General features: G+C 35.9%; 1 protein-coding gene across 9 annotated transcripts in view; it reads right to left on the reverse strand.

Moving 5' to 3' along the window:
- The window catches only part of pcbp3 (poly(rC) binding protein 3), an 83,239-nt gene that overhangs the window by 17,110 nt on the left and 42,763 nt on the right, over window positions 1-23,366 (reverse strand). For 5 of the 9 annotated variants that reach the window (XM_065252189.2, XM_065252191.2, XM_065252190.2 and 2 more), the window contains exons 6-12: window positions 9,776-9,942; window positions 9,116-9,139; window positions 9,000-9,032; window positions 5,810-5,926; window positions 5,481-5,612; window positions 4,440-4,568; window positions 3,371-3,514 (exon numbers count right to left, since the gene is read on the reverse strand). In XM_065252189.2, the coding sequence (XP_065108261.1) occupies window positions 3,371-3,514; window positions 4,440-4,568; window positions 5,481-5,612; window positions 5,810-5,926; window positions 9,000-9,032; window positions 9,116-9,139; window positions 9,776-9,850 (654 nt within the window). In that variant the 5' untranslated portion in view covers window positions 9,851-9,942. The remainder of the gene's footprint in view (window positions 1-3,370; window positions 3,515-4,439; window positions 4,569-5,480; window positions 5,613-5,809; window positions 5,927-8,999; window positions 9,033-9,115; window positions 9,140-9,775; window positions 9,943-23,366) is intronic. The other 4 variants (XM_065252193.2, XM_065252195.2, XM_065252192.2 and 1 more) reach the window with 1 other exon arrangement.

Consider the following 23,366-nt stretch of genomic DNA (forward strand, 5'->3'; position numbering starts at 1 on the left):
TCGATATTTCAAACTCTACAATCGATATTTCAAGAAAAACACGTCAAATCCCTCTGTGTGCGTCAAACGACCTCCTCCGCTGCTGCTGTAGTTGTTGCTGTCCAGTTGTCTGTCATATACGGCCATTTGGCCAATGTCTCAAGTAAGCGCGAGTGAGAAAATGGAAGAAAATTTAATAACACCTGCAGCTTTCAAAGCCGCATGGAAGCACTTTGTCTTAAAAAAGTACAAAAAAAATCCAGCTCTATTTTTTTTTTACTGCGTTTTCGGACGTTTGCATTCGGACAGGATTACATTTCTCAGAGGACTTTTGAGTTTGGTAAATTGGGTAAATTGCTCTGGAATTTTTATGGAGCTTGTGAGAAAACACAGATATTTCGAAATTCGTAAAGAGATTAAAAACACAAAGGACCTCTGAGAAGCACGGTTTTCTCAGAGGTCCCCCTATAAAACGAATCCCGTCCGAATAGGGCTAAAAATGCATATGAAGCCCTTTTCGAACAAGATTAGTTTTATGGGGGTAGATGGAGTAATGTAATTTCACACCGGTTTTATCGTCACTACACTGGCTACCAGTTAAGTTTCGAATTGAGTTTAAAATTTTAACCATGGTTTTTAAAGCACTACACGGTATGTCCCCTAAATATATTTCTAACCTCTTAGAGTTGTACACACAAGCAAGGCCTTTAAGATCTGCAAACCAGTTGATGTTGACTGTTCCAAAATCCAAAAAGAAGGCAAAAGGGGATCGGGAATTCTCCGTTATAGCCCCCAAAATGTGGAATAGTCTACCAATGTACATCCGTCAGGCGCCATCATTAGTGATCTTTAAATCCCAGCTAAAAACCTATTTTTTTAGTTTGGCCTTTGAAGAGGAGTGATTGCTGGTTTTTATTGGGTAGTCTGTAAATGTATTATGTGTTTAAAATGTTTTATTGCTTGTACTTGTTATTGGTTTAATGTTTTTACGTCGATTAGTTAGTGTGCGCTATATAAAGTGTGTTTATGACTTTCTTTTTTAAATTGTGTACAGCACTTTGGGCAACATAGTTGCAGAAAAATGTGCTTTATAAATAAATAAGTTGAAAAAAAAATAAGTTGAAGTTAATTTTACCACAGGACGTATGTAATATTGATGGTCAATTCGCACGGGATTAGAAATCTCAGTAAAACATTCAGAAGTGGGAGGGGTAACTGGATTACGCAGCGCATTGCCTCCCTTGTTGTCACGAGCACATTATGTTGCTTTCTATATCACATGTGCAAACACGCAACATGACGCCGACGAGAAAAACTTGAAATCGGACCAAGGAGAAAACACTGCTTTCAATTTCGGTTTGGGGAGAACATTAGTTTCAGAAACAGTTCGGTGGCTCTGAGAAGTGATTTTGACAGTTGTCTTTGTCGTGGTATGCATGAACTGACTTGCCACTGACTTGTTCCACCCCCTAGAACGCAAGTGAATGCTTCTTTAAGCGTTTCTATATTTGAATAAACTGCACAAAATTATAAGAAATTACAAAATTTACGTGTAAATTTACAGCTGGTCTATTCACACAGGATTAGTATTACCTGAGGTAATATCTCCGGAGCTTTTTACAGAGACAAAGATAAAAGTCACCGTAATCTTTACTGACTTTGTCCGTAATGATTACTGACATGAAGCATCTGATAGAGAATCTCTGATAAAATTTTATTTACCTCCCTATGTAAAACTAATCCCGTCCAAATGGCACTTTAGAGTCTCAAAGGGAAATATTGGTAACAAATAAACACATAAAACATTTTCATGTGTACTGCCCCAGCTGGGCTACATATTTTGACCATTTTTTGTAACAGTGTGGGTGATTACAAAATTGCAAGTACACTATCAAATAAAATGTATAAAAATGTACAAAAGTTGTCACTGGGGCGTTACGGCACCTTTTCAAAAAGTACACCTTTGTACCGAAAACTTGCATGTAGGTACCTCAAATGTGTACCAATATTAGGACCTTTTTAAAAGCCACCGTCCTAGTGACAATGTGTCCAAAGTCATTGTTTATTCTGCTTTTTTCAAATGGTTATATTTTTTATTATTTTAATTATCTGGTACTTATTGTCATGGATCACAAGATGGATCACAAGATGTTACAAGCCACAACAAAAAAATATTTTAAAATCAATGAGTGAAATCAAACTTTGTTGCTCCTAATCTCATAATTACATAATGAGATTTAGCCTGGATTTCCCCTACATGATCACATTAACCCAGTCTCACCCCATTTCGTCAATATTTGACGACACTTGACCATTCGTCAATATGTGACGCGGAGGGTATACCTTTCGCGTCATTTTTTGACGAACTGGGGACTTCAATACTATTACGTCCGTTGCATTCTCTTCTCCTATTTTCTTACCAATTTCGCGTCGGTTTAGGGTTAGATTACGCAAAATTAAACCGTGTACGCGAAATTAAACAGTGTACGCGAAATTAAACCGTTGTCACCTGGCGTTGGGGTTAGAAACAGTTGTCACCTGGCGTTGGGGTTAGAGTTAGGTTTGTTTGTCATTATGTAAATCTAACCCTAAACCGACGCGAAATTGGTAAGAAAATAGGAGAAGAGAATGCAACGGACGTAATAGTATTGAAGTCCCCAGTTCGTCAAAAAATGACGCGAAAGGTATACCCTCCGCGTCACATATTGACGAATGGTCAAGTGTCGTCAAATATTGACGAAATGGGGTGAGACTGGGTTGATCACATAAAAGTTTTGCTAAAAAAATATCAAGCGCATTGCTAAAGGATATTATCACCCATTGTAGAAAGAAATGTTAAATAAAAAAACTAAAAACACATTGTATTGTGTGTTGGTTAGCAAATGAGTGGGGATGAACGTGAATCATGTCTGTCAGCATATCCGTTTAATATTTATAACTTGACATTTTAAGTTTTATTGGAATCCCAAATTAATGCAAATTCAGGTGGACAAACACAGCTAAAGTATTTCCTCACTTTAGCTTGGTTCAAGCTTTGAAAATATTAAAAGGATATGATATTTGCCTTGAGAGGGAGGAGTTTATTTGCAATAAGAGTTTGCAAATGAGATGGTTGAGTGGGCAGCATCTTGAATAAAAATACCATCGCACAGACACTTTCGATACCATGCAAAGTTGAAGTGTGTCATTAACCTTTCCACTAACAGTTTAATGTGCATTTCAGCCAATCCTACACTTGGTCAAAATATTGTTGCTGAAACTATGTCTCCACTGAGGTCCAACCAAAAACCTCATTTGCAATCTAAAGCTCCTCCCTCCGTACAAGCGCGCCCCTGGTTAGGATGGTGTGACGTCATGCGAGTGAGAATGTGAGAAACCTGAGTAGACTAACAGGCAGTGGCTGGTGCTGGAGTAACAGGCTGAGATTGGCTGCAGACGCCGCCAGCGGGTCGGCTCTTACCTGGCCACCTGAAAAAATGACGGGGGTGGTGGCGGGCTTGGGGCGGTAGGGGATAGTGGCACCTTTCGGTGGGGACTAGGAGAGGGGAACAGGCAAAAGGCAGAAAGAGTGTCAGACCAGGAAACAGAAGACAGAGTAAATTTGCAGTATAGTCATGGATCTTGTGTGAAGATTGGTATTCAGTAAGCTATGTGGAGTTAAGGCTGAACTGTCTACTGTATGAAAGATGTGTACAGAAGGAAAAAAGGTTTGGAAGTCACCTTAAAGCATCGGAGCGCTATAGCAGAAAGTTTGAAGGAGGCACAGGCTGGACTTGGAATCAAATACTGAATATTGTGCACTATATACTGTTTACTAAGCATATTAGTATGTGCAACTGTATGCATTATGCAACTATCCAGTAGTTGTGTCTCAATTCAAAGGCTGCATCATCCAAAGGCTGCATTTTAAGACTTGCAACTATGTTGCTGTCCTGTTTTCAAAGCATCATCTCCAGAGTACACAATAATTTATTATAACATGTTAAAATTGCCACTTTGTAGGTGTGAGCAAAAATGTGCCATTTTTTGGATGTGTCCTTAAAAATGCAAATGAGCTGATCTCTGCCCTAAATGGCAGTGCCGTGGTTGGATAGTGCAGATTAAGGGGCGGTATAATCCCCTTCTGACATCACAGGGGGAGCCAAATTTCAATGACTTATTTTTTTTACAATCTTGCAGAGAATGATTTACCAAAACGAAGTTACTGGGTTGATCTTTTCACATTTTCTAATTTGATAGAAGCACTGGGGATTATAGCACTTAAACATGGAAAAAGTCAGATTTTCATAAATCGTCCTCTTTAATATAAATATATATTTTAAATGTAAATGTAAACAAACAGATTATAGCTGGTATCAGTTCCTCAAATGAATGGTCGAGCGAGCACCTAACATTGTGGGATAAAGTATGCCATGCAGTATGCTATAACATTTATAATTTGTCCATTAACCGTACTGTACCTCCAGCATGACCACACATATCTGTTTGACACACTGGATAATGGCTTCCGGGGTGCCGGAGATTGTCACAGCGCGCTCTGTGGAGTTAGGCAGCATGTCCCCTGCTACCTGCACCTGAGCTCCTGTGGACTGAAGTGGAAAAAACACAGTCTGTGAATCTGCTACTGAATGTGTGATTCCTTCTGAGACCACAATGTGACTCGCTCTCAGGGGAATGTTGCCGACACATCTGCACGAAAGCACATGTTACAGTTCACATCATTTATAAATGAAGAAAACCTAATGTTTACGTTTATTAACCAATTGTGGTAAAGTGCATAGTAGGATTGCTAATTTCAATTAATTTCCGCAGCTTGTCAACCAGACATTCATCTTTAACTGATAAGATTTTAATATTAAATTGTCATTGAGTAAAAATACGATTTACAGTTGTCCGTGACCCGGTAAATACAATTCATTTACATTTATTAATTTAGCTGACGCTTTTATCCAAAACGACTTACAATTGCCAAATATGTCAGAGGTCGCACGCCTCTGGAGCAACTAGGGGTTAAGCGTCTTGTCTCGGTGCAGCTTTCAAACCATACTCAATATTAATTAGATAATATTAATCAGTTATAAATTCTTACCTTCGGTTAACGGTTAACCGGTCAATATTAACATCCCTAGTGCAAAGTCAATATGGCTAGAGCATATGAAGTCTAGAAATCAATTTAAATGCATCCAATTGATTTTTCTGTACACAGTGTGTACCAAAGTGCTGTATTGTTAGATCAAAGATGATAAAAATCATATAAAAGAAACAGTAAAAGAACAGACAAATGAAAAAAAATGTAAAAGAATATAGGATACATAAATAAAATAAACATCACACATGCATCTGTTCAAACCTAGTGGTTATTACTTAGATGCAAATTCAAAAATAAGCCTTAAGGCACGTTTGAAATATTTACAAACGGTAGAAAAAAGTCTAATGAACAATGGTAATCCATTCCACTTTCAAAAACAGATTTTTTAAATAATAAAGGCTGAGAATTGCACCTCTCTCATTTCTTTGATTTTGGAGCCTCCTTTGCCGATGAGAGAACCACACTGACTGGCGGGCACCACAAGGCGCAGGGTGACAGGTGGCTTACTGGTGGCTGGACTGTTGCTCATGGAGTTGATTATATCCTGAAAAAACATAACACAACAATGAAATATATGCAATAGTTCAATAGGGCTGAAGAAACAAAGCAGGGGCTGTTATGGACAACTCAATTCACTGTTATAAAGCAAGATAAATACACAGTACACCACACAATGCTATAAAGTAGAGATGGGTATGACACAAAAACTTTGTAGTGGTTTTTCAGGTTTGGTTTAAACACCTCTTCAAACTTGTATGCGATCATAGCAAAGGCTTTAAAGATGGCATCTGTGGGCCCAGTGATGGTGACAATCCTCTCAGGACAGTTTCCTTCGGAGATGTTGATGCGAGCGCCGCTCTGCAGAAAAACAAAGGTCAAGATATTGCAAAAATATATTTCATGAATAAATGCAATATATGCTAAGTATTCATTTTCACTTGCTAAAATACTTCAGCAAGTTTATATATTTTTTTCTTCTATTTTTCCACAGTGTGTTTTGATGGGTTGAGTTAAGATTAATTGGAACCAACATTTTATACTACATTTTATGCCTTGCATTTACATTCAAATTTAAGTAGATTTATTCAGTATATGGCTGTCAATAGATTAAAATATTTAATTGAGATTAATCGGATGATTTCATGAGTTAACTCGCGATTAATCGCAAATTAATCAGACAAATTAATTCGGAATGAGCATTTTTTTTATATTTTGACATTCTCTAATAAAAAACTTTAAAACAATGCATGACGTGTTTGAATCTTCAACCTGTTTGAAGTCAGCAAAGGTTATTTTGAGAAAAATCCCAAATTACCACATCCATACCTTAAAATAATATATTTAATAAATAGATTTAGCACACACAAAGTCAAAAACAATATCAATATATGTTTAACTTTTTTCTTTTGTTTTTGTTTGATTGACATTGAGACAGACAACTTTAAGATCTACTATAATGAAAGGATCTTTAATGTTAAAGGAGGGGGGGTTCAATGGTAGTTCAAGCATTCTGACTTATTAACACAGTTATAGAGTTGTTTCCTCATGCTAAACGTAGGCAAAGTGTCAAAAAAGCAGTTGGATGTGTTACAGAGTATTTCTGTGCCGAATGCACTTCGCCAGGGTTCGTACAAGTTTCGGAAAGTTTTTTCCGATTACAGGTCCAACTGACGTTTCAGGGGTTTTCTATACGTATCACTTCTTTATATGGGCACTTCCCCCGGAAACCCCCCCCCCACCCGTCAATCAGCGGGAGACGCTAGAACTGACAAACATTCACATCACTCGACAGCTTTGTTTAATTTCAAAACTTAACAATGGCACGAATGAAGAAGTGTGTTTTTGGATGTAAGGAGAAGAAAGCCAGCCTTATAGAAACAATGGATATAGTTTATTATCCTGGGTAGCGGAGTTTGCTTGTGTGTTTGATGCACTGGATTTTCCCAACCGGGTCACGAGTTGCATGCGGTAAGTAAGACTTCTGTCTTATGTTGTAAATATGCGCGTGCATATTATATAAATGACACGAACATGTAGTGTATCATAAGTTAAACAGTGTTGTATAAAGTGTTGCATGACTCGTACTCGCTCCACCTGCGGTAGTAACTCCTCCTTCTTCATTGTTTCGTACGTTATCGGAAAGATTCGGTAAAGCTAATCTTTCTTTTATAAATCTGATTAAACTAAAGACTCTTCGGAGATATAAAGGATGTCATACTACTCTATAGGTACTCCAGATTAACATCAGAAATGCAGAAACAGCGTGTGTTACGTGAGCTTTAGGATATTTTTCCACAGTTATCCAAACATTCACTTCAGATATAACAGATTATAGGTCCTACCTGCATAAAGTCTTGTCAAAACAGATTTTTTTTAAACTGTAATTTTGTGTAGAAGTCTACGGGGTCACGCACTTGTGCCTCTGTGTGCACGCGAGGAAGATTGTTTTGAGTCTTGAGTCTGACGCTCTTAATAAAGTTTAGACATTAAACATTAATCAGGTCCCAAACATGATCTCTCTTAATAACCCTTTTAACATCAAGCAAGTCCTGCAATTTATTTTTACATTTCTGCATGCTTTAAAAGCGAAACCAAAATACGCTCTTTGTATTAGATCATTTATAACGGTTCACCTCTCAGAAAACGTACAAATAAATAATTTTAGATGTTTAATGACTATTTAGAGCACTGGATTTGCTAGAAGAGAGCCTAATGTGTATGTGTTTCTGAAAACCTCTGACTCATTTAGACAGCACGGGTCACAGTAAGGCTGCGTCCTAATATATCCAACTATAGGCTGGACCAAGCCCTACTTTAAATATATAAACATACAATATGTCAAATCAAAGAACAGACCATCTCCTTTCAAACAAAAATTCATCTTCATTTGTTTTCATTTTATCACCAATCAAAAATGGGTAGATTTCTTTAAAAATACCAAATTTTGAGCAAAAGGCTGAGATAACAGCATTTTTGTGAAGGACTTTTGTTAGAGATCAGATTCAGAGTGATTATCAAAACATAAATAGAGTTTTAACTGTTTTGGCCTAGAATGCTTCCAGGTTTTATACGTTGGGAAGAACGCCACCTGGTGGATAATAGCAGAAATATAGATTGACGTAAAAACTCGTCATTGGCAGGGAAGCGTTTTTTTCTTAATTAAGGAGTTAACTAGTCAATGGTGGGGAAAGTGTTAAAAAAGTTCTTATTCAGTTAAAGGTGCACCAGACCAGGGGTTTTCAAACCTGTCCTGGAGGACCACTAGTACTGCACATTTTGCATGTTTCCTTTTTGTGACACACCTCATTCACCTTACACACCCATTTCAGGTCTTGCAGTCTCTACTAATGAGCTGAAGATTTAAACCAGGTGCGTCTAATGAGGGAGACAAGCAAATTGTGCAGTATTAGTGGTCCTCCAGGACAGGTTTGAAAACCCTTGCACTAGACCTAACTGTGGGTTTACACCAGCCGCGTTTGAGGTGTCAAATTCGCGTCTACCCCGTCTAGTTTGCCGCTTGAACATTTTGAGTTTACTCGTTTCATTTGCGCGTGAAATTCTAGTCATCGAGACATTCACACTGAAATTCACATAAATGGGACGGGGCTCTCTTACTGTAATCACGTCTAGAGCAAGCTCCTGATTGGATAACGCGGCACGTTTTCCGCCAAAGTTCAAAATTTTCAACTCGCGCTTTTTCCGTGGCAACGCTCATTTTGTGCCATTTGCGCGAACTAGACATGCGAATGAGGCTGAATCGCGTTTACCACGGCGCACTAAACGCCTCATTCACTCAGCGAGACCTCCAGATGCGCGTCAACGCGTCTTCACATTGACTTAACATTGAAATCACTCGCGCTCTACGGCGGCTGGTGTGAACGCAGCATAAGTCAGAGTTGGAAGTAACAACATGTTGCTGAAGTAAACATACCTCTTCACGCATCTTCTTCACAGTTTCTCCTTTCTGTAGTAAAAAAGATTAAATGTTTACATTATACAGAAATTAAAACTTATTTTTAAACTTAAGAGTCAATATATCTAACATACCTTTCCAATGATGCTTCCAACTTCCTGCAGAAATAAAATAAAAATAAACAGTCAAACACAACATTTTAATAATAGGCAAAACATTACTACCATTCAAAGAAATCAACACACATATAACGGACAATTATGTTTAGACCAAATGCATTGAAAATAAATCAAACCTATCTTGTTTATCTTTGCCTAGAATTTGCAGAAATGTACTCTTGGCATTGTATCAATCCAACAATCTTTTATTGGCTATTTTTTATATAAATCATATAATCATACAAGTCATCCATTTCCATTTTTTTATAAAAGAGTAGTTTTCCCATGAAAGAAATTAATAGGCTACCACAATTATATTTTTGTCTACAAAAGTAATTTCAAACATTTAAGCATACTCTATAAAAGACTGCATGATTTTTAAGATCATGGGAAACATTTCAGTCAAATGTTCTTAAACTTTTGAACGGCAGTGAATATAATCAAATCTCACAAAAGTGTTATTCTTTATTCAATCCTTGTATTCATAAATCTGAAAGGCCATTGGTACCCTGAATTACTGTACTTGAACCTGAAACAGTAGGTCAGACAAGGACACTCCCCTGAGGCACACTGCTGTGACATCACCAACCTACCCACAAACCTTTTTCTCTGTACTGCTTTGCGGGCTCAGCTTACCTTGCCGTGCATGAGAAGCCTGATGGTCAGGGTCACATTCAGCCCGCCCTCAGATTGGACTTTGCCGGGTTCCATACTAGGAGTGGAGGTGAAGCAGGAATATGATCACGTGACAGGAAATTCCCAGGAGCAGGACAAGAATGATGGTTCAGCAGCCAACCAGTCACCTGCGTGAGGAGAAAAGGGTGACCGTAGAAAAGTCATAAAAAGCTCGCAGATTTTCAAATGAGTAATGGAGCCATTTGCATTGTGTTTTTATTCCTGCTCAGGAATAAAAGCTTAGAATGAAATGAATGTTCTGGTTCATTACTAGTTTGGATAGTTTTATGGGTACTTGTTGGTTACCAAAGAATATTATTAGTAATGCATTTGCTTTTTCATTAAAGCTCTTACATGAATTATTTAGTAAAGCCTTTTTGAACAGTACAGTTCTCTAAATCATCCTTTAAAAAGGTCAGATCGCCTTTTTAGCTGGATGTATAATTCATGTGGTTGTAGTTTGCACCATGTTATACATGTACAGTATAAAACGTGTCTATTTTAATTTATAAATTAGTACATTAACTGTTAGTATTTTTTCCTAATGGATTATTCCAAAATTTTCCACAAATGCTGCTGATCGATTTCTATTCTGTTATAATACAATGTGACATCATTAACAACCTTTTATATGCAGAATGTGAACACAAGAGGGAGCACTTCACAAGTAATCAAAGTCAACATCATCCCCGGCAGTAATTTCCAAATTAATCTGAGGATCAGCCAGTGCTGTGACTGCGAGATCATACAGCTTTCGGCATATGTCATATGGTCAGCATACACTGCCAGCGCAAGACGTCGTACATCACACAAATCTGACATTTGACAGAACTTGATCCCTGTCAAATCTTAAAAAATAAGAAAACGAAGGTACTCGATTTTATAGCAGGGATGTACAAATGTCTCAACAGGATTATGGGAATGCTTCAAACACAGATACATGGCTGATGACTTTTAATGTTATGGCTGGGTTTACACAAAATGTATGGGTGCAGAAAGCAAGAAAGATCCATATCGTCACTTGTGTAATGATTTATTTAATATTAATTTAATGCTTATTTAATTATGTTTTTAGCCACCAAAAAGTGCATTCCTGGCACCATTTAATATTATACCAGGTGGTCTCAAACTTTTCAGAGTGTGCCCCCCTTTGTATGCATCTCTTTGTGGCCCCCCTCTCCAAAGAAAAATCATGACACAAAACAAACGTAAAACTTTTTATTTAAAATTTGTATTAAACAAAACATATTGACTCATTACCCGCCAGCCTTTTTTTGAAAAGTTGCCCCCCCTGTTTTTAACAAAAGTTTCACAAAATGCCTTCCAGGATTTTTTTTTCTAAAAAAAATATTAACATTAAAATAAATCAAATGTGTCTGCTTTCAAACGAACAATAAACAAACGTTTCATCCTATAAATATTTTTTCTTGGTTATACGCTCTTTAAGGGACAATAAGTAGGATTTACCACCATCTAGTGGTGAAATTGTAATTTGCAATTTGAATAGTGCTCTCTAGCGCCTCGCTTTTCCAAATGCGTGTTGCAACTCTGGTAGCCGTTATGAACTCACTGATCTCCTTGTCCGTTTCAGCTGGTTCACGTGTTCTGAATGAAAACACGTTGTGGAAACGCATTGGTTGGCTAGTGCTTTTTAACCCTCTCTGCTTTTATGGTTAATCAATACGGCGACACGACATGGAAGAGAATAAATTCTAAGCTTACAAAGAAAAGTCAGATTACTGGCAGAGATCATTTGACACCAACGAGGACATATTTTTGATTAATAAAACACTTAAAACCCTACTTACTGTCCCTTTTAATATGGGTATTTTTTTTCAAAAATATATTTTTTTTGCAAAAAGCTGAAATAATTGCATTTTTGTGAAGGAATTTTGTCAGAGATCAGATTCAAAATGATTGTCAAAACATACACGGAGTGTAAAACTAATTTTTTTTGCTTCAGTTTTGTTATAAATTGGGTAAGTGCACCATCTAAGGGATAATCGCGGTATTACAGATAACCATAAAAACTTTATCAGGAACACGTTTTTTTTTCACGCAAATGTTTTCTCTTAATTGAGGAGATAACTTGTCAATGGCGGGGAAAGCGTTAAATGATACAATGTAGTGTTGTTGGTTGGTTGGTAGCTATCTTTTCTGAGGTTTGATTACAGAGGATTTATGATCAAGTAATGTTTTTTTATAAAATGCCACCATGTTCGAGTATCAGACACAGTCGATCAATTTAAATCTAAACTTAAGACATTCTTTTTTAACAAAGCATTCACATAAAATGTCCAGTAAATGAACTTATCCCGCAATAGTTATTTTGTCTAGTACAAAGCACTCACATACCTCATATGGGTAATATACTATTGCCGCAATAGTTAGCCTGTCTGGAACCAAGCTGACTTAATGTATGACACTTGCATTACATGCGAACGGCCCCTATGCTAATAGAATTCTGTTTTTGTCTCCCTGTATCGTCCTCGACCCCGAGGACAATGAGACAAACAGACCCAGTTCCTGTTGCTGTGAAGGTCATCGCACCACTGATCTACTGGCTGTCCTTCAACGTGATGCCCAGCCGATGCACGACCAACGACCACCGGCTGAACCAGTTTAATCCGCTTACCCGCTTCCTATCTCTACCGTGTTTATATACATAAATATATATTAATTTCTCCCAAGGGTTTTTGTCCTTCTAGGAGTTTTTCCCACCGGGTTTTCTCCTAGGGGTTTTTTCGTCCCCGGGAGAGTCAGCCAACTTTGGCTTAACTTAGCACTTTACTGTATACGTTACATTATTAATACGCTCGCTTGTACGGTTTATCCTTACCCGCTATATTCTACTTCTTATATTATCTATTGAATTTCTGTGTTCTCCCCTACATCTACTCATGTAAAGCTGCTTTGCAACAATTAATAATTGTGAAAAGCGCTATATAAATAAAATTTTATTGAATCTCATGCCCCCAAAGGGGCATATCTACCTTATGAATAGATGTGGTTCAAAATCTTACAAATTCATAATGTAAAGATGATTCAGCAGAGCATATGGGACAGTGAATGTTGACTCTCAGCTATAGCCCTATATCCAGTGTTCATTGCCATACACAGTCACGTGGGTTTAGGATCAACAACGACTGAGAGATTGAAACATTAAGCCCTTCCAGTCCAGCTGCCAAACCTTCAAATAGAGAGCAGGATGAAAAGAGAGGAGAATTATGGGAACTGTAAAAAGCATTTAACAAGAGAAACAGTATATAGCATGTGTGTTCAAGGATGGAGAGAGAGAGAGAGAGAGAGCAGATTCTAAAGGGTGGATGAGATGAGCCGCCAGCTGTCCACCAATCTCCATGCTTAACACAGATTGCATAAATGTAATCTGCATTAAGAGCATACAAGGCTACAAAGAAAAAAAAGTAAATGAACAGAAGTAAACTGTCTAAGGCCTGCACATCTATATAAACTGCCTCATAAATCACAAGAAGTCTTATGTGACGGTGGCCTTGTTGATAGGTTCAGATAAAGGGTGTAGCAATGCACTTTTCACTTTACTATAAACTATCAATGCAAATGCAAAGTTCTTATCATGAAAATTAGGTTGAATCCTTGAAACCTTCCATCCTTATCCACACACCATTCCTACGCCCCATGACGCTTTGTGCGAATTATGGGCGCGACTTCCGGCGCAATCTGTCACTGAACCCAAAAATAAGGTGTGTTGTACTTCAATAAAATACAAAAACACCTCAAACCAAGGTTGTGGGTTCACGTCTCACATGGTGGTTTCATTTCTGTGATATTCAAGCTCAGCACTCCACTGTTGCCAATGCATTAACCTATACTGTACATGTTCAGTTCTGTTCAAACTTCACAAATTTTATGTGAATTCAGGGTGTGTACAGAATGTGACTACGCATTCACAAAAAGAGTGAAAACTGTATGCGCAGTATATACATGGACACCCAAGCACTGAAAAAAATTCTGTGCTTCTTCCTATGACTCATGTAATGTTTCTTTATCCGCCCAGAACAACATAAACCTCAAATGTCGTCAAGTCCAAGCCTGCATGAAATCTTTTCTAATTAAATCAGCCTGTAAGACAGCAAACAACTCAGAGGATGTGTGTGAGGTACTAACACCTTTTGGCAACTTGCCGAATACACCGAACCTGGATAGTGGAAATGAATTCTTATCGCTGATGTGATGCTAATGCTTCAGTTCTGGTGCTTCAAATGAAACGCTGCATGATTTGCATGAATATTACTCAGATTATCATGTTTACTTGAAGGGAAGGATGCCCAATGGATGCTCTCGAACGTCTTGGTATATTTTTAGGTGACATGAAAGGAAGTTTGTTTAAGCACATTTAGAACCTAAAAGATTTTCTGGTAATATCAATTACCTTTATGTTATATGTGAACCTGGACCACAGAACCAGTCATAAGGGTCAGTTGATTGAAATCAGGGTATCTGCAGGTTTACAAGAGTTAGATTTAAGACTTTTTAAGACCTTTGATACACAAATGTAAGACTATTTAATGCTAATTAAAGCCTTATTTTCATAGTACACAATTTAAGACGTTTTAAGACTTAAGGATCCACGGACACCCTGAGAAATTGAGATTTATTCATCATCTGAAAGTTGAATAAATAAGGTTTCCATTGGTTTGTTAGGATAGGACAATATTTGTCCGAGATACAACTATTTGAAAATCTGGAATCTGAGGGTATAAAAAAATCTAGATATTGAGAAAATCACCTTTAAAGTTGTCCAAATGAAGTCCTTAGCAACACATATTAATAATGATAAATAAATGTTTGATATATTTACATAGGAAATTGACAAAATATCTTCATGGAACATGATCTTTACATACTATCCTAATGATTTTCGGTATAAAAGAAAAATCGATCATTTTGAATAATACAATGTTTTGTTGGCTATTGCTACAAATATACACGTGCTTGACAGTTTTTGTGGTCCAGGGTCACATAAGGATTACATAAAAATATAAGAAAAATATATTTTGTCAATCAATTGATAAAAAATACATTTAAAAAAAGTAAAATTATTTTATAGTTTCAATTCCAATTTAAGATTAAACTTTGTAAATTTGGGCAATATTTTTTACACACAGCTGAGAAAATAAAATTGACACCTTTGTGGAAATGTCTTTTTTGGAAAACGACTTTTATGTCAAGTATATACTGTATGAAGAGTTTGGTTCTAAAACACATTAAATCCATTTTGACTAATTTGGGTAAAACCAAGAAAGTGACAAGATGAAAATCACTATTTTCTGTCACAAACTTTCACATGGCATATATATAAAATAAATAAATCCATAATTAGATTTTCACAGATTTATTATAAAAACTCATTTTTCCGTAAAATGCAATAAATCCATGACACGTTTTTTGCCCAAAATGCTATAAATCTATTGAATTAATATATAAATGTGCATTCATCTTTGCCATCTTATATTCATTTAGTTGACTAGTGGTATACACTGATTAAAAAAATAAACAATAACGGCATTAATCAAAACACTTACTTTGTCATATTAAGAGAACACTGTCATTGCTGCTGTCATCATTGGGACGTCGTTTCTGAACTTTTTTGACAGCGATCAGCTGTAAAATGTTTTGGTCCTGTTCGATTTTCATTGACTTTGAGTAAAATAATATAAAGTTTTTCATAAGATCCCCTGGGATCAATGTGTTAGCATGACAGAAGCCTGATGCTGTCGTGTGAGAACAAGCAACAGCCGGCATTTTTCCTTCGCCTGAGTGCCTCTCACGTAAATTATTCGATGTTGATGGCTTACCTTTCTTCCCCGAAACAGAAACCCACCACAGGTTTATCAATGCCATCAAAAGTATTATTTTGTTTTTGTTTGTTTGTTGATCACAAAGTACAAAGTAGATGAAGAAAACTAGGATTCCTTGTGTATTTAAAGCGCCGCCATTATTGTTTACAATGCGTGGAATGGTGCACTGTGATTGGTTAAGCAGATTTATTGCATTCTGCAGAGAAGGAGGACTGATGTTTGATGCGTTTTTTATAGAAAAGATCACAGAATAACACAGCGGATATTAGATTTTGCGTAAAATAAAGAATTTACTTTTTATTACTGACCAGATACAAAACTGGTTTTGGGGTTAACATTTTTTTTGGAACCAAAACTCTTCATATTTATATGTACATATGTAAGCCCAAATGTTTTGCATGCAAGTACTGCATGCAAGTAAAAAACAGACCCCAAAACAGAGACATCTGTGCAGATTTTGGCAGTCCTTAGAGCAAAAGCTATAGCTGCATGAACAGACCAGTGCTACCCTAAAAGGCACGTGTCCACCTAGATATACTGATGCTGTGTGAGTAAGCACATCTCGAATACCTTTTAACAAATTATGAGCAAATAAAAATTTGTTTTTTTTTATTTTTTGTTTTAATCGCAAGTCTGATATCTTCATAGCGCTAGATAAGCTCTGTTTTTACTAAAGCACAGGACAAGGAAAGTGGGTCATGGAAAGAGCTTCTGGCCTCTTCCTCTGTGGTACCTATTGAATTAATCACGCTTTACGGTTGGACGGGCAGCGCTCTCAAAACGCTCCTTTTTCTCTCATTTCATTGGTTCAAGCGCAGCAGTGGCACACTGTATATCGTATTAATGACCAGCAGTCTAATATTTATTTCATCCATAGTTTGGTGACATTGTTTACTAAGTTTCATAAATCTATAACTCTATTTAAAAGCTGCACAATAATACGCATGAAAATTCCAGAGCACATGAGGAATAATGAAGTTCATGAATTTCAGTCGGATCTTCATATTAAATAATTAGCTGCTGGGAGTTGGCAGGAAATTCATATTATCTCTTTGTCCAAACATATCTGGCTTAATGTCCTTAACACTCAGCTAACCCTAACAACTATTGAAATGATTAAAGTACTGTTCAAATGAATCTGTGCATGAAGACAAACATTACACGTGAGGAATGAACAAACATTTAAGCTGGTCTGATTACTGCTTATGGCTGCTTAAATCAATCCTTATTGCTGCCGGTTTGCACAATGAGGAGAGATGTGGATACATGGCGTATACAAAACGGACTAGAAATATTCATTTGTGGTAACTGCTTGAAAGATAACGACAATGGTGAAACCTCGTAAAAGAAAACAGGAGACAGAACCTGAGGCTGCAATTCGCTCACGAAACCAGACCACAAACGTCCCTCTGACCACTGCAATTTAAGCACTTCTGAAATGAGAATATAAATCAAAACCCTTTTTCAGACCAAAGGCTGTTTTTCTAATTAATACAAAATGGAAAAACATTTTTTTAACATCAGGAGGAAAAGACTGCATGACCAAGCCATTTGTCATATGCCCAAAGGTATTGACCAATCACAATAGAGCAGAAATATATGGGGTACATTGCGGGCAGAACCATCGAATTTTCCCTTTGACAAAATCATTATATTAAAGAAGTAATTTATTCTCAAAAGAAAATTGGGATTGTTTACTCCCACCCATGGTATTTCAAATCTCTGAGCTCTAAGTTTCTACCACGTAGCACAAAAGTAAAATTGCTTTGGAAAAAACAAAAATATAATTCAATAACTTTGAATTTCATTGTATTGCATGGTTTCAGAAGACTTATAATCAAGTTAAGGTTCAATGTAGTATTGAAGTATTTTTATAAACAATTAATCATTTTAAGACACTTTTTTAATTCATGTGCCCTCATAAACTTCAATCAAAATCTGAAAATGTACTTCCGCCCTCTTGTGGCGATCATTCTCTGATGACGTCAGCTAGATGGTTTAGGCGGGAGCATCCGTTAACTCCGCCCCCTCTCCATCTGTCAGTCTAATGCCAGTTCTAGTTCTGAATGAAACGCCTACTTTTCTAAAACCAATTAAAGCACAGTGAAAAACAAATTTTTTTACTCGGAAATATGTCACAACATGGAAGTAAAATTGGTAGCGACTTCCGTTTCACGAGGAATTTAAATATATTTTAAATAATAAATATATAAGCAATAATGTACGAGAGCTTGTGCTGTATCATGGAATTATACACAATACAGCACTAGCCTTTGAGTACCTTATTGCTTTATAAAATGGTTACATCACAATACAAATATTTAACTCTTTTTTGAAGAGTTAATTCGTCATTTAAAAGAAAACACTTCCCTGCCAATGATGAGTATTTCCGGCTTTCTGCAATACCGCTGTTATTCAACAGGTGGCTCTTCCGCAACTTATAAAACCCAGAAGTATTGCCCTATAGGGCAAACAGCTGTATGTTCGTGTATGTTTTGAGGATCACTCTGAATGGGATCTCTATCAGAAGTGTTTGACAAAAACGCAATTATCTCAGCTTTTGGCTCAAAATTTTGTGTTTTTGAAGAAACCTACCCGGGTGACTTAGAAGGTGTCCAGCATCAGATTTTTTAAAAAGCCATTGAAGCCAATTTTTTTGCACATATAAAATTAAGGTCTGAACTTACTATAACCATTATTTTTAGAGGATTTAAGAAATATTTCCTATAGAATTATTTAAATTTTTTAGATGATCATTATCCAAAATTATCATTACCGCAACAAGATATTACATTAAATATATGCATTTACAAATTCATGTTTCGGTAATGAGAACTAAAAAGTTGTCTAGGTACTATTTCAAACAAAATTTCAACTTTTATCTGGAGAGAAAAAATAAGAACTGCTTACCTGGTAGCCATCTTGAGTGTCACAGTCAATTATGTCCCTTCCAACTATTTTTTTTAATGTTTGTTTCTTGGGGGCTTAAACAATGATTGAAAATTGTTGTGGAAGATGAGAAGATTGGTCTTGAACACATTTATATTCCTTATTATTGTTTCTTCATTTACGAATGATTACCGAATACCACATGTTTCTTTACTGTAAATGTTTATAGTATAACATGCACTAAAGCTTTTTATTTTTTAGATTTTTTTAATTATAAATATTTCCATTTCAAAGAACCCAAATCCAGTCATGGATATGTTGCGGTAATGAATATTTTCCCCTTAAATGTGGAAAAAACAACAAAATTGGTTTGTATGATGTCATTTGAAATCATGTGCAAAATAGTACATGAAGAGATGTTTGTAACTGTATGCTTCTTATTTTGATACTCTTACTTTTCATTTTCTTTTTTTATCAAAATGTTTCATGACACCTCATAAATCTAATTTCGCGAGAATCACCATATTTGAGAAGTGATTAAAAGAGAACTAATGAAGGTAGGATGAAACGTTTTTTTTTTTTTTTAAGCAGAAGGTCTCTTCTTTCATTTGATATATTGTATGTTTATATATTTTTTAAGAAGAACATTTTCTTGAAGACATTAAACTTTTGTGAAAATCATGAAAAATGCTGGCACTGGCTGGCAGCAGCTTTAAAAAAAAAAACGCTGGCGGGGAAAGAGTTAAGCAAACAATAATGCAAAAAATACCAATGCAAATTTTGTGAAGTAAAATCACTAAAAGCCTTAAAATAGTAAAAAATAGTCCCTGACAAATGTTTCAATTAAAATTTTTTTGCACTCCATGTTTTTATATCAAAAACTGGGTGACAAAAGATCCATCAATGCAGGTACATCTGCGCAAAGTGCTGACACGCCGTCTACCACTGAAGCACTCATCAAACTCCTGTGTTTGTAGATGAGTTACAGGCTGCTGAGTTTGTACTTTCACTTTACTTTACAGTACATTATTTAATTCATTGATTTCAAAATTAGCACTTTCCTATAAGCTTTAAAGAGAAATCAATCAAAAACAACATTAAATCAACATTAAAAACTGCTTTAATCTGATGTAAAACTTTTAATGCTTTTTCTCAATTATAAAATACAACCACCGAAAAAGTAAATGTGGCGAGAAGCAGACTCATTTTGAGACCATTGTCCATGTAAGAACAAGTGGACGTGAGTTGATGGGGGGTCTGTACAGATCAAGCGCCATGATTTATCGTGTTAAACACATCACTAGTCTTGTCAGGGTATCAAGTGCAAGAGTCTAATGAGAGACGACAGTGTTTATTGGAGACACGGGCTCATTCGAGATTTCAGGGCAAATTACAGCCCGAGGCTCCTTGTCGTTCCTCTTGCTCTCGAAATCACAACTATGGGCGGCACGGGGATGAGACACACAAAGCAAACAGGAATGGGGAAGGTAAGAGAGGAATAATCGTCACAATGGCATGGCGGAAGCGGTACTTGAAAGTCTGTCAAATATTATTTATACGAATACAAATTCAATTGTTCATGCTGTCTGAACTATTTTTGCTTACTCTGTTTATAAATCCTGTCCTGGTGTAACCCTTCTCTACAATTGAATAAATTTGTTTTTCTAAATATAGTAATAGATTATTTTTTTCACTACTATAAAAAGGTTCTTTATGTATCCATTCAGACAAAAATGTTTCTCTTACATGTGAAAAAGTGACTCTAAACAAGATTATAAAATCACATCAAGATACTATCACAAAATTTTAAGGCAGGGTTTAGGTTTGTGCAATGATAAAGAGATCACAGAAAATAAATGTATATGCATGACTATACTAGCCTGTCTAGTGTTACAAAAAATCAGATCTCAGTTTAACCTCTATCGGGTATAGTGAGCTTCAGAATAACATAAAATATGAGTACTGATGCCTAAATGGGTATGTAATACAGATAACAAGCTGGTCCCTTATCACAACAACAGACCACCCATTTAAGTAATCTAATTTATTAATTTCCTATTGATGAAGCATTCCCAAGTGTATAATACATGCAAATGGTCTCTGTAATGGCGATATAAGGATGAGCGCTGCGGATATTGTGTCCTCTGATGAGGTCCTTAAAGGGTCACTGCGCTAACTGTGGGGAGGAATTAAATTAAAACCTCAGAACAGAGATCTGGGTTACGGCAATTCATCTGCTGCCATTACAGATGCACAGAATATACAATGGTGTATGATAATGGAGGAGTTGAAATTTTACAAACACAGAAAACACAAAGCAATTTAACAGGCGCGCAGAGAAAATGCTAAATATAATCCATCGTCATCTGGTCTGTCCTAATCCTCCAAGGCAGTCATTACATTCTAACATAAAACCATAAGCCCGCTCAGTAATTCAAAGCCACGGGCAGAAAGCAACTATAGACATGACGTTCAGAATAAACTTGCTAACATTTTCTGACAAAACACCACAAGTTGTATTTTTTAGAAGTGTGCAATAGTTGACAGACATTATTTTGATTTGTCAAGCTTTGATGGCGGATGATTTTGAAAAGGAGGGGGGTGAAGTAATCCATCCAGGGATTTGAACACAGTAAAAGTGTTAAACAAAGATCAGAGTATTACACTTTGATTGTTGCAAGCACATAAGGGCTCCAAAAATTTTTTATGAACGATTGTCAACCAATGTGTCCACCATCCATCAACGTCCGATTTACAAAAATTTAAGTCTTTCACAAGCTAAAGTACATTGTAAAAAATCTTTGCTGCCTTAATTTGTTTTGTTTAATCAACTCAGATTAGACAGTCTTATTAACTGGCTATTATTTATCTTGACAAGAGATGAATTGGTACAATTTATAAAATGAAGTTTTATAAAAAAGCAATAACAAAAAAATCTGCCAATGGGGTAAGCAAAAATTTCTTGAATTTTTCTTGAATTTAGTGTTTAAGCTAATTTCCTTGAATTTTCCTTGAATTTAGTGTTTAAGAAAAATGTTCAAGACTTTTTGCTTACCCATTGGCAGATTTATTTTGCATGTTTTATGCACAAAATCACTTACATTTGATATTTTTGGTCTAAAAACTAGACTTATTTTCTTGGGTCATTTTGCTAATCAAGAAAAAGCATCTTAATTTAAGAATTTTTAGATATTTTTACTAAAAACAAGAAAAAAATACTAAGATTTTTTTCTTGAAAATAATGACTTTCTTACTTAAACTACAAAAAAATATTTTCAAGAAAAAAATTCTTAGTATTATGTCTTGTTTTCAGTAAAAATATCTAAAAATTCTTAAAAATAAAATGCTTTTTCTTGATGAGCAAAACGACCCAAGAAAATAAGTCTAGTTTTTAGACCAAAAATATAAAATTTAAGTAATTTTGTATATAAAACAAGCAAAAAAATCTGCCAATGGGGTAAGCAAAATTTTCTTGAATTTTTCTTGAATTTAGTGTTTAAGCAAATTTTCTTGAATTTTCCTTGAATTTAGTGTTTAAAAAACATTTTCAAGACTTTTTGCTTACCCACTGGCAGATTTATTTTGCATGTTTTATGCACAAAATCACTTACATTTGATATTTTTAGTCTAAAATCTAGACTTAATTTCTTGGGTCGTTTTGCTCATCAAGAAAAAGCATCTTAATTTAAGGATTTTTAGATATTTTAACTAAAAACAAGACAAAAATACTAAGATTTTTTTTCTTAAAATAATTTGACTTTCTTACTTACACTGCAAAAAATTATTTTCAAGAAAAAAATTCTTAGTATTTTTGTCTTGTTTTCAGTAAAAATTTCTAAAAATTCTTAAAAATAAGATGCTTTTTCTTGATGAGCAAAACGACCCAAGAAAATAAGTCTAGTTTTTAGACCAAAAATATAAAATTTAAGTAATTTTGAATGTAAAACAAGCAAAAAAATCTGCCAATGGGGTAAGCAAAAAGTCTTGAACATTTTTCTTAAACACTAAATTCAAGAAAAATTCAAGAAAATTTGCTTACCCCCATTGGAAGATTTTTTTGCTTGTTTTAGGCACACACTCACTTAAATTGTATCTTGGTTTAAGAATTTGTTTAAGAATTTGTTTAAGAAAACAAGACAAAAACTAAGTTAGAAAGTCTTTTTTTTGCAGTGTAATATTCTGCTGAAAAAATGTTAAGCACATCCTCAGCTGTTTTTCCTGAAAGTTTACAATGCAAGTACAACAAAGAACAAACACCACTGATTATAACTCAGCCAATTCTGCATAAGGTCCAGTTATTGTTTACTAAGTTCCAGGTTAGCAATCACAGATCATGTCATTTGCTCCTATTTTTTCCTCAAGAAAATGTCTTCCATCCAAACATGAAATGTTAACACAAAGTGAGAGCGAAGCATTTCACTGTAAAATGCGGATTTTTATCATGTTTATTTCCTGAGGGCAAGCGGCATCACCAAGGCCGGGGTCCCTTTGGTTGCACATTGTATGGTGAGAAAGGAGGGGCCTCTCGATGAGACCAACTCTATGAAAGCCTTTTGTTGCGCCACACGTGTCTGCAGGGGCGCCCTCCCCTCCATAGCCTGACAGTCGCCCAGAAAACTGTCATCCCGTATCAGTCGCCCTTGCTTGGATCTCAACCCAAATTATAATCAAGAGCTCAGTCGCCCAGCAATGTCAATGTGAGATGTAGAAAACGATCTTATTTTGATACCGATAACACATGCTACTGTAGCGGCCTGCTGATCGAAGGGGGATGAATGCGACAACGCGCTAAATGGAGACACCTCTGGTCGTCTGAAGGCACC

Source organism: Paramisgurnus dabryanus, chromosome 15 (assembly GCF_030506205.2).
Source record: "Paramisgurnus dabryanus chromosome 15, PD_genome_1.1, whole genome shotgun sequence".
NCBI classification, from domain to species: Eukaryota; Metazoa; Chordata; class Actinopteri; order Cypriniformes; family Cobitidae; genus Paramisgurnus; species Paramisgurnus dabryanus.